This window comes from Rhinopithecus bieti, unplaced genomic scaffold (genome assembly GCF_001698545.2).
Source record: "Rhinopithecus bieti isolate Rb0 unplaced genomic scaffold, ASM169854v2 scaffold_19939, whole genome shotgun sequence".
Lineage (NCBI taxonomy): Eukaryota > Metazoa > Chordata > Mammalia > Primates > Cercopithecidae > Rhinopithecus > Rhinopithecus bieti.
Genome location: NW_016810019.1, coordinates 337,565 through 349,784, shown reverse-complemented (window position 1 = coordinate 349,784; position 12,220 = coordinate 337,565). Strand labels below are relative to the sequence as shown.

The following is a 12,220-nucleotide window of genomic DNA, read 5'->3' as shown; positions in this document are numbered from 1 at the left end:
GCGTCCACTGTTTTTTGATCAATAGCAACTTCTTTGCAATAATCTGATGCTGAGAAAATAAAGATTTAGAAAAATATGATGTATGGCTTTACATGCTGTCTCTATTTTCTGTATTTGTAGTTTTCCATTAATAAAATGGTTATCTTCATAGTTATGTTAAACTTTACCTAAATGATGGAAATTTAATAAGCACTTAATGAACATTTCAGTTTGATAAATGAGCTTTGTTTCTCAACCTGCATGAACTTAAACCAGTCATCAGATCCTTTGCTTAAGTTCCCTAAGAAATAGAACTTCCGTCAATGGAATTGCAGCCTGAAGTAGTGTCATCATAAAATATTTTGAACTTTAGGATACTCTATCTTGTTTATTTTATTTCCGACCTAGCTATGTGGGCTCATACTGATTCTGATGGCCATTCTCATTTATTTTTAAGTTGTTGGTATTTCAATTCCTGAAGATTACATGAGGATGAGTGTCATCACTCTTCATATTCTACATTATTAGAATGTCCCGAATTATATTTTAAACAGGTTAAAGAAGATCAAGTCAAACAAATGGACATAGAAAATAGCTTTATTACCAAGTGGAAAGACACCCAAGTGAGTAGTAATAGTTAGATCTCTAAAGAATTAAACAAAACAAAAACTTCCATTGTAAGTAAAGACATTTGCTGTGTGTATTTTCAAGTTCCTATTTTAAGCAAAGTAAAAGTAATGGGTGAAAAAAACAACAATTAAGTAAATTGGTTGTGTTATTCTGCAACCTGATACATACATGCAAAATATGCTAATGTAAAATTTTAAAAATAGAGGGAAAATCAGTTTTAATTTACCTCTCAAGGTTTTCTTTATAAAATCAACTTTTGTGTATAAAACCCATGACTGAAAATGCTAATGGATTTCAAAGGGAGCATTTAAAGCCAAAGAAATACTTAGAGTAAATTGAAAATTCAGACAGCCTAGTGATTCTTTTTTGCTATTGTGAAACTATATATTATTTCTTATATGCTTTTGCTTTGCATGCTTTCAGATGATTGTATTAATGGAATGTGTCTAATGTGATCTTTGTAACACGTTCTAATTTTTGTTCTAAGTTGACTTTTCTACATCCTGTCCTGTTTTCCTTAGTCACATTATACTGGATTTTTGTGTTCCGGTTGCACTATGCTTGTTTGTTGAATATTCACTGGAATTTCTTAAGGCTGATCATTAGTCATCTTCTAGTAACTAGGAGTTAGAGTGGATTCAGGGTACCAATATAAATGATAGAAATGGATCAAATGAGCTCTGTTTACAGATAGATAATGAGGCAAATGCTTTTTTGTTAGAAACTAAAGTCTCCTCAGTCCTGAAATATCCACAGCTAACTAGAGGAGTCATTGAAGCTGTCATTCCATACAAAAAAAAAAAAAAAAATAGAGGAAGGCTTAGATCAGTACTAATACTATGATACTAATGAATTATTTTCTCCATTTTGACCCAGAGTAATTATGCAGCTTCCAAAGGAGTTAGCTTTAACCTTAAAAAATCTAGCTCATTATCAATTATCTTGAATTCTCACTTTTTTGGGGAGCAGAGAGGAAGACTTTAGTCATGAAATAAAGGATTGTGTGAGGCTGAGAGGTAACCCCTGACCATACTATCTACATTGTTATTTAAAAGGTTTGAGTATCCTTTTGCGTTTTTTATCTTTTATATTTGTAGTATAATAAAGAAATAAGTTTTGAATGCTTTCAATTCAGTCTGTATAAGTAAGTAAAAACAAGAAATACAGTATTTGGAAACGATAAGTAAAAGAGTCTGGGAAACTCTGTTTTTTTTTTTTACTTAAATTTTTCCTCTAATTCATTTAAAACTGTCTTCTGGAGTATTTTTTTCTGACATTCAGTTTCATTGTCTTACCCCTGTTTGAATTTCTTACCTATTCTTCTTTTTTATTTCACTCTATGAGTTCTTTGTATTTACTTTTTAAGTTTTAAAATGTGTCCTTCCTGGAGAGCTGTTTATGCAAACATAGTGAAAAGCAAAAGTGTCAACTGTATCTTTTCCTTACTGGAATGTATCTGTAGCATTGTAAGTCAGGAGGAAAAACTGGAAATAAGCTTTTCTAAGCCTGTAATGCCAGAAAAATTAAGGAACTTTTTCAAAGTTCATCTTTAATGTTTTTTCTAAAGTTTGCTCATTAGATTTTATGCTGAGGCAAATTTAATTTGAGAATGATTTCTTGATTATGATCTTTTTTGTTTAAATCAGGTGATATTATTTCTAATTGGTTACATAACTTAAGGGAACTTCTGAAAAAAGTTACTCAAAATATTTTTCATAGATTAATGTGGTTCTTTGTTACCCTCCTATATTGTTAATCTATATAGTTATGATATGATATCCTAAGGCCTTTTATTTTCAGGCTTGCATCTTCTTCACTTAGTCTGTCTTTTGGGATATAATGATGACCTAAATTAGTACTTAATTCTTGGCCAAAGATAATTAAAAACTTCTTTTTATTGTCTACCATATTCCATGAATGACCTCACTTTTATTTTCATTTCTAAATTTATGTTATTTGTAGTTTTAATATAGCTCTGACATAGTTTATCCTCAAAGTTCAATTTTCGGGCGTATCTTCTCTTTAAAAACGTAGCAAGCCATATTTTGCCTTTTAAATATTGATATCATGCACACATTCCAGCTTGAAGCAAAACTACATGTGGTTTGTTTTCACCCCTCATTTTGTTTATCCTGTTAACGTACATGCTGATGGCTCCTACGACTTCTGTTGTCATAGCCAGCATATTTCCATTGTAGCTGGATTCATTATTTTAGGAAGAATGTAAGGGTGTTTGAGAGCACTAAGCTCCTAAGAGATAAAAAAGAAAATCACTGTGATTGTTGTTGCTGATTATAACGTTTGTGTAAATGCCTTGTCCTTAACCATATCTGGAAATGGGCACATCATGCTTGTGAACGGGGGAATTGAGCTTGTTTCATTGTTATAAAATATTCAGAAATATGCCTGGGGCTTTATAACTGTCTTCAGTTTCAAATGTGTGTTTTTACAACATATTTATCTGTGTGGTTTCTACCTCTGCCCTTTTCTAGGTTTCCCAGGCTGGAGATTTGTTAATTGAAGTATATGTAGAAAGGAAGGAACCTGACTGTAGTATTATAATTCGGGTAAGTTCTAAAGGTGGCTGTAAAGAGGACTGTTGGAAGTCACAAATGTTAGCATTATTTTACATAGTTTGAATTTTCCATTATTATATTTTATGTTACTTCTCCAGTTCAAATGACTGCCAACATAGACTTTTATACTGATATCCCCAGGAATTCTGTATTTTAATCATTTGGAAAGAGAACATCTTATGTGCTTTGGATTACGTGTTAAGATTTTCTTCAGGTTCTGGAAAATACCCCAAGCTTAAATACTTGCCCCTCCCCTTTCTAGCTTCCTGACATTAGACAAGTTATTTGCTCTGGGCCTCAGTGTTCTCACCTGTAAAATGAGAAAAAATCACAGTATTACATCATAGCGTTGATGTGAAGACTCTATAAGATAATGCATAGCACATTGCTCAGTATGTAAGTGTTTAATACATAACTATTACTACTAGTGCTGTTACTATTAATAATAATCCCTCACCCTTGTTTTCTATACTTTAGCATCCAATCTTCCAATTTATTTGAATGTAACTCTGGGATATTTATTTGGATAGCTCTTTTATCCCTTGAGAGTACCAATCATTTGTGATGAATTAAAAATAGATCTTTCTCATGCTGCTATATTTAGTAATTTGTCTGCCTTACAGATAGTAACTGATATTTCAGGTTGCTATTTGGTAAGACTGATTTATTTGTATGAACAATAGACATTCTGCCATGTAACAGAAATTTGGCTTTAGCTGCTTATCGTTTTTAAAGTCCAGGATTAAACAGCATCACAATGTTAGATATATCTGGACTTAAGTTAAATATATTTTGATTTTAAGTTTTGTGTTTCTAATGATTATGAATTGTGACTATATACCATTAAGTACATTACTTGGTACATGAAGCTGAAATATTAACACTGTAATTATAGGCTTTGTCTTTATGAGGCATTTGCCCTGCCACTCGTTGGCTATGTCATATTTCTTATGCTGAATGCATAATGTTGATCATAAGAGATGTGAGGAACTAGCAAAGATCAATTAGCACAAGTTTCACTAATGCTAGAGGAGGTATTTAAAGCATATGGCTTAAATCTATACACAGGCTCTTTAGTAGCACATTTTAGTTTTATTTTCTAAAGTCACAACAGAAGTTATAACTGAGCCAAGTTCTTATGTTATCCGGTGGGTTTAGATAAAAGACTTGCCAGTTTCACCTATGGTAACTCCAAATACTCTTTAGAAAATAACAAAAACTATTTAAAATCAATTACATAGGTTTTAATGCTTATGATTCTGCAAAACCCTTTAGTTACATTTATCTCTGCTAATTATTACCTAAACGCATGGAGGTAGATGAAGTAGGTGATGTTCCAAGTTTATAAGAATGGAAACTGGGAAGTAAGAATACTAAGGCCAGAATACAAACCTGGTCATCATAATACTGACTGGACGTTCAGTATACTGATCTGTATATTCTGTAGAGTAATAATTTCCCAAGTGTGGAGTTCTAGGTGTTACTAAAGAGGAGCTTTTGGTCTCTCTTAATGCAAGGAATAGAGTTCTGGTCTTCCTGTTTCAGACCAAGGTGCTTCCGGCTGCCTGTTTCCCAAGTGGTTTTCTCAATAATTTATTATTTTTTTTAAAAAAGGGCCAGCCTTAAAAATATTGTACGTTCATGCAGATCAACAGCATCACTGAAATGATTCATCTATTCCATACTGCTTGATGTTCTCTATTATTCCTAGATGCTATAATAATTTTTTTTTCTTTTAAGTTTCTATTTCTTTGGGCTTTTCTAAATAGAAAATAGTGAACTTCATTGTATAATTATATTCCAAAAAAGCACTGAATTTCATAAAATACAAAAGGTAGACTTTGTGTGTTACCTGCAGTGAAATAGGTTTTTTTTTGTTTATGTATGTACAGTATGCTTATGAGCAATTATGGGCAGGAGAAATGGAAACAAATACATTTCTAAGGAACTTTTAGTAGAGACATCCTGTTACTGAAAATGTGCAAACCAAGTTGTAACTGCAGTATTATCATGCTTAAAACATCATTATAACTAAATTCGAATTGAAGAAAGCCATTTTGCTTTTGGCCAGCATGGACTTAAGATTGGCATAAGCAAAAATAAGAAGAAACAAATAAAAAATTCCAAAAGTCCCCGAAGAGGTGATGTATTTGTACAGTGGACTCAGGCTTTGTGACTTCTGTAGAGCCAACCCCCAGGCTGGCACTGCAGACTCTGATATCCATCCTGGAATCCTGGTTCCAGCATACTTTGGTATCCCACCATCTGTCACTTGGCATGGCAGGGCATACCACGGACTACCAAGACCCTGGAGCTTTTTGGCATGACTGATAGCCATCGACTGTGTATAATTTAGAATCTAGGCTGAATAAACCAAGTTACTCTACACTCTTAATTATAGAACTGAGGAGTAAAAAGTTTTACATTTAGACCACTGTTGGATTAGTTGTCTGGCGAAGATCATTCCTCATGTAATTGGGTACATTCTTTCCTTCTGAGTGGCCTAATTGCTCAGTAAGTGATTAAAATAATATCATGTCTATATTGTATTTTCTTCTTGTACTTAGGTACATTTTATGGAAAAGATCTGAACGTGCTGTTTTCTCTATGGGATCTTGGAAGCTGGTTTTAACCATGCCCAAAATAAATTCAGGATATCACTAAATGGTGGATGGGGAATATTATTGGCCTAGCATAAGGCTACTTCTGTGTCTAACACATGTTTTGAAGAAATATTACTTCTCTTACAGATATCTCCTGTGATGGAAGCAGAAGAATTAACTAATGATATATTAGCAATAAAAAATATTATTCCTACAAAAGGTGATATTTGGGCCACATTTGAAGTCATTGAAAATGAAGAGCTAGGTAAGTGATTTTTATGCGAGGGATTCTTAAATTATTTATACTATAAAAAACTACTGTTTAGGACAAGACTTTATAAACATTTTATGTCTTAACATCTTGTTATGATTTTTTTTTACCTTAGTGCATGTGTTAGTATATGTTTGAGGTTGACTTTTTATGATTTTACTCATCAAAATAATTATATTACCTTATTGACTATAAAAATACAGTGCAAGACTTTAGGTATCTCTTTTGGTGCCTCAGGAAAGAAGACCTTTGTTTATAAGGACAAGCGATTTGATTTGGTACAGTACTCTGAGTGGTGTCAGTTACTATTTTTTAACAAGAACACTATTAACAGAAACAAAGAATGTTGATTTAAAATATGTTTATTATTCTATAAAGTAATTTTAAGAGCAGCAGAAGCTTCATTTTGTCTTTTCCCTTTTCTATCTTTAGTGGGTCAAATATTTTGCTGTCTTTCATCTCCAAGATGCCTAGGGATAAAGGGAGCATTTAAAGCACCTTGACTACCCCAACAGTCAAGTGCTGAATGAGCCTCACATTTTAATAACACCCTGTGGTTTCAAAGACCTCCAGAAAAAAACAATAAGACACAGAATGTCTTTGCACCTTCACCATCTGTCTAGCTGCTACCTACTAAGGTCTTGGGACACTTTGGAGTACAGCTGCCAAACTGCCAAAAGAAAAATCTTGCCACCCTCAAGCTCAGGATAAAACTTAAAATACAGTGTTTAAAATACCCCATAGTGTGTTATTAGGAGTGTTCCAATCAGTGTTAAAATGAAATGGGATTGTCAGTACTTGGTCTTTATGTTTTTATTCCTGTATTATGATTGTGCACAATTCTTTAAAATTTAAAATGTTTCAATGTTATTTTTAAATATACATTGCCAAGATCTGATGACTATGGTACTTTGATGTCGCTCCACAGTGTCTCCCTCAGTTGGTCTCAATCCTCCTCGTGCACAGAAATACTCTGGCAGATGACTCCTATGACCCCCAACTGTCAAGTCCCCAGATTCACATCTGGGTTTGCTTTACCTAACCTTCTATGGCATTTATTATGAATGACTATTCCTGTTGTATTTGATGATCTTCACTCTGTTTTCCATACTGCCTGGATTCTCTTCATGATTTTCTGATCATTTTACCTCTTTTTTAGATTCTCCTTATTCTGTCTTCTAAACATTGGGTTTTCCTTGCTGCAACCTCCTTTGCCATCTTTTCTCATGTTACCTATGATTATGATTATGATTATTAGATAATCTCTTCTATTTTTTGTGCTTGGCTAACAAGTATGAAATGGTGTTTCCCAAATATACCTTTGTTCTTCCTCCATCTAGCTCACACTACTACCTCATTTAAAACCTAGACTAAAAGTTTCATTTGTACTTTGTGTCATTTCTCTTTATAGTGCTTATCACCTAGATTTGTACTTGTCTCTTTTGATGGGGGCTCCTTGGAAAGTAGGAGCAATTCTGGTTTGTTTGTTTGTTTTTTAATCTGTAATGTCTGCCATAGTGCCTATTATATAGTAGCCATAAAATCTATTGAATAAGAGAGGCATGATTTTCTATGGCTCTGTGGTACAAGAGTGACAAAGTTTTTATTTTTCATCTTTGTTTAATTTTAAAGAATGGGTCACTCAGTTACCAGCTTTATTATATTTGTGCGTAAAGGTTAACTGTCAACATTATTGCCAGAAATATCTTTCCACATTACAAATTGGTTTACATTGTTTCGCCATGTAAAACCCTTTTATTATTTCCTCATTGCATGTTCATCCTTCACAGTGTAAGTAAAATGTCTCTTCCATCATGTTGTTCACATTGATTTCTTTCAGATCACTTGTTTAGTAATCTATAATGCTGTGTACTCTATGACTTCTAGAATAGTAATGTGTATATACCTGGTTCTGCCCTATACTATACTTTTTTTAGGGCATTTACCATATATTTTAGGCTTTATATTTTTGACTACTTCTCATAGTGCAGTTGATGTGGATCACACTCCACAAAACTCTTTTCAACTGAAGTGGTACAAAAAAGTAGATGCATTCTGGACCTGAGTGATATGGATTGTGACTCCTGGTATAGATGCATCCAAATGTGGGAGGCACATAGACAGAGATCTCTCCCTGTAGATTAGGAACCATGAAGAGATCTCAAGGCCCTGTTTAGTGCTTGGACAGATGATTGTCTCCTACACGCTTCTATTTCTGTTACTTTTTAAAAGTTTGATAGCAGAGTACTGAATTGTGGATTTAGGGGTAGGCATCCTCTCCCTACCTCCCTTGCCCTCTCAAAGTTTGAGTACATTAAAGCATATCCGTGTGCCATTGCAGCTCTGTATCTCTGGCTACTAGTCATCCTAAGAGGAGCGAGCTCGTGGATGAGGATAGGAAGGAATTATATATAGCTAGAAGAGGGGTTGCATTATACCAGGAAACATTGTTTTGAAATTTTATCTTGAGCGATCAAGGGATGTTTACCCTCAAAATGACTAATTATAAACTTGAATGTGATAATTAGTATATAAAATGCTAAGATTGAATTGGATTTTTTCCTATTTTTACTTCTAATTAGAATAAAGTTGTCTTTATGAAGATATCTAAAAAACTAGGAGACATCAAGTTTTGATTTGTGAATGTGTCAATGTATAAACAAAGAAATGTGTCATGTACACCTAGACAGAATATACTTAGAGTTAAGAATTCAAATTTGGCATGGTCTTAATGTTTGGTCAACTGTGCAAGTAGAAATTGCAGGAAGAGAAACTTTCAAAGGGCTAATGGTAGGAGAGCAACAAAAGGGCCTGTGGTTATGTGGGTTTACTGAAGCCAGTTGAACATGTGTGTACCACCTGACATGAAATGTTGAAAGCTTTATTACTAGTAACATGCAGGGAAGATAAAGTGAAATATGAGAAGGAGGTAAAAGTACAGACATAGGCAGTAAGAAGGTTGTAGTCGATAAGAATGTCAGCCAGGCAATTGGTGTGTTTTATAATGTAAACATAAATCCTCCAAGTAATGCAGTAAAAAAAAAAAAAAAAAAATGAATATATAAATTTATAAATATGTAAGCCAGAGTGCTAGATTTTAAGTATCTTTATATTTTAAAGCAGGAGTTCTCTATGTCCAGAGTTTCCTTTGTATAATAAATGTTTGGAAATCTTCTCTTTACTGTCCTGAGATCTATTGTACTCATTAAAAATTAATAACCTAATTAAAATATAAAAATAAAGGGAACGTATATATTATTAGCATGTAAATGCTGGGAAACTCCTATATGCCTGAAGATGATGAAAACAGATTCTTAAACGTGCGAATGGAATCTCCGTGGATGTGGCAGCTACTAATTCAGATTGCTATAAGCATGTACCTTTTGTTTTCACTTAAATGATATTTCAGCATTACTGTCATTGGTGAGATGGTGCACAACTTTTCAGGAAGTTCTGACTAAAACAACACAGTCATCTTTTTTTGTTTATATGGCAGTCAGATTCGTGGGAAAATACGTTATAACCATTTAAAACATTTTGATATTTTTGACGTTTTGATCTTATATTACATTGGTATGAAATATACATTAAGCTGAGTTAGATTCTCTTCTGTAAGAGCCAGTCATCCAAAATATGCTATTATTTTAATGCTTTACCTTAAATCCAAACCCATCATCTGCCAGTGTAGACCCCTTTACCCTCTGGGTTTTTCACTTCTTGAAAGAAATTTAACCACTGAGGGGCCTCATTTAAATAGGCTTCACTGAGAGATCCAAGTTTGCAAAGCAGTTACTTTCTATGCGGTAATATCAGAAAAAGATGGTCTTGTTTCTTCCTCATACCTACTATGATGTGGAAGATCTGTTTATTTTTTATTAGGATTCTTTCTAGCTCTTCTGACTGACACATAAACTGCTGTTATCTTCTGATTATGTACACAGGGCAGAAAGTTTTTCACTTTGCATATGTTACCCAAGAAAATCTTTGTTTTTCCTCAAATTACGTGTGAGAAAACCATCATGGGAAGGCTTACATATGTCTCCGGAATAAAATTAACTATAGTAGTTAAGATCTGGGGCTTTAAAGTCAGATAGGTTTAGGTTTCACATCTCTGTTCCTCACCTTAACCAGCCATGTGACTTGAGGCAAGGGGCTAAAACCTTTGTGATTCTTAGGTGTCCTTACATGTAAAATATGAATAATAATATCTAATGAAGAGAGTTGTTGTGAAGTTTGAAAGTGGTAACTGATTTAAAGCATCCAGCATATATAATGCCTGATACATAATTGTTATTCCATAAATGGCAACCGTTATTGGGATCAAAAGTATCTCAAAGCTTGCAAGTAGTAGACTCAAAAATTATGTAAAGCCAGACATAAAGGGAGTGCTTATTTTATAATTAGTTTTACCTTCAAATACAATTCTAACTTCAATTTGAAGACAACCAATTTATGAGTTAGTTAACAATTGAATTATAATGTTGGCAAATTGTGGGCAGTTATGACCTTTGCCCAATCTTTTGGAAAATTATTTGAAGAAAAGTAATACTGATATAGCACAAAATATTATATCTGGCTTTATGATGACTCATTTTGTCTGTGAGTCTTTCTGTTAATACATTTTTTTTTTTATTTATGGGCCATCAAAGAAAATGAGATAGTTTATTTGTCAAATATTTATTGAGCATTTATTATATACTCAATACTATGCTGTGAATAGAGGATATAGAATAGGAAACAAGATGTGTATTTGTCTTCAGGATATATGGCCTAGTGGATTTTTTCTTTCCTTCTTTATTCTTGCCATTATTATAATGAGTTAGCTTGCTCCAATAAGCACAGAATGCAGAACTGGATTTCTCTTTACTGGATAGGAAGCAAGCATCTGGTAATTTACATTGGAAGCAGACAATTTATTTTCTTATCTGGAACTAGGAATTGTTGATGACTTCAGATATGATATGTTCATAGCAGGGGAAACCAGTATTAGGGAGGATGTGATATATTTATGTAAACTTGTGATTTCATTAGCAAGTACATTATGATGGATCATACAAGTATGATGCTTTTGATATGCTCTTTCCTGTTTGTCTTTAGCCTCATTACTTTAAACAAAAACAAAAAGCTCAAGTGCTGTGTGCTTTATGTTTTGGATGGTTTGAAAGAGTTGAATTGACTTTTACATGGCTACGACACTAGGAAAGCAGCACTGACATCTTCATGTCAGAGCTTCTTTTCTTATTATTTCAATTATGCTATTTTCAGTATACTGAGAAAAGGTTTGAATTTCCCATATGCTTCTGTTGCTACATTTTATTAACTGATTGACATATTTTGATCAGCACAAACTTTTCTGTGAGGCTTTGATTGTAATTCTAAAACTTGTTCTTTTTAACTCTATGCTAAGAATATATGCTGTATTTAAAATTATGATTGCCTAAATCAAAACTTATATGGATGAATATTCTTCAGAGAAATATATTGAAGATGTCATGTAATTTCTTGCTAGTTGGCCTATTATGTCAGTAGTTAATATAAAATATTGACACATAATGTTTTTGATATTTCCACTAATAGTTAAATATAGACTATTCAGTACTATTTTGTAAGTTATTTTAATGTTTTCTATAGAAGTTATGTTTTATAATTTTATATTGATTATGAAAATATTAGCTATGAGGTATTCACTAGTATTGATCAAAATTAGGAGTTTGATCTTGTTGGGATAAACAAAGGATTATGATTAAGTTATAATTATCATTTCGTAATGGACAATATTGTTTAATGGACTTTTAAAACCACTTAATTGCACATAAAATTAAGAAGGTTTCCCTAAACAAACCAGTATGTTATCTAAAAAAGAGGATAGAAGATTGGGTTGGTGGTTCATGCCTGTTCATCCCACCACTTTGGGAGGCAGAGGTGGGAGGGTAGCCTGAGCTCAGAAGTTTGAGGCTACAGTGAGCTATGATTGCACCACTGCACTCCAACCTAGGTGATAGAGTGAAACCCTGTCTCAAAAAATAATAATAATATAATAATAATAATAATAATAAAGTATTGTACAAGGTGTAGAATTTATTGTACAAAGGATAGAATTCTGAGATTTTTTATCAAAAGAAAGGTACTTCTGATTTTTAAAAATAATTGAGTAACAAATA

General features: G+C 33.0%; 1 protein-coding gene across 1 annotated transcript in view; it reads left to right on the top strand.

The window, feature by feature from the left end:
- The window catches only part of ARAP2 (ArfGAP with RhoGAP domain, ankyrin repeat and PH domain 2), a 192,219-nt gene that overhangs the window by 131,213 nt on the left and 48,786 nt on the right, over positions 1–12,220 (top strand). The window contains 3 exon segments of the mRNA XM_017891113.1: positions 534–602; positions 3,102–3,176; positions 5,936–6,053. Coding sequence (XP_017746602.1) covers positions 534–602; positions 3,102–3,176; positions 5,936–6,053 — 262 coding nt within the window.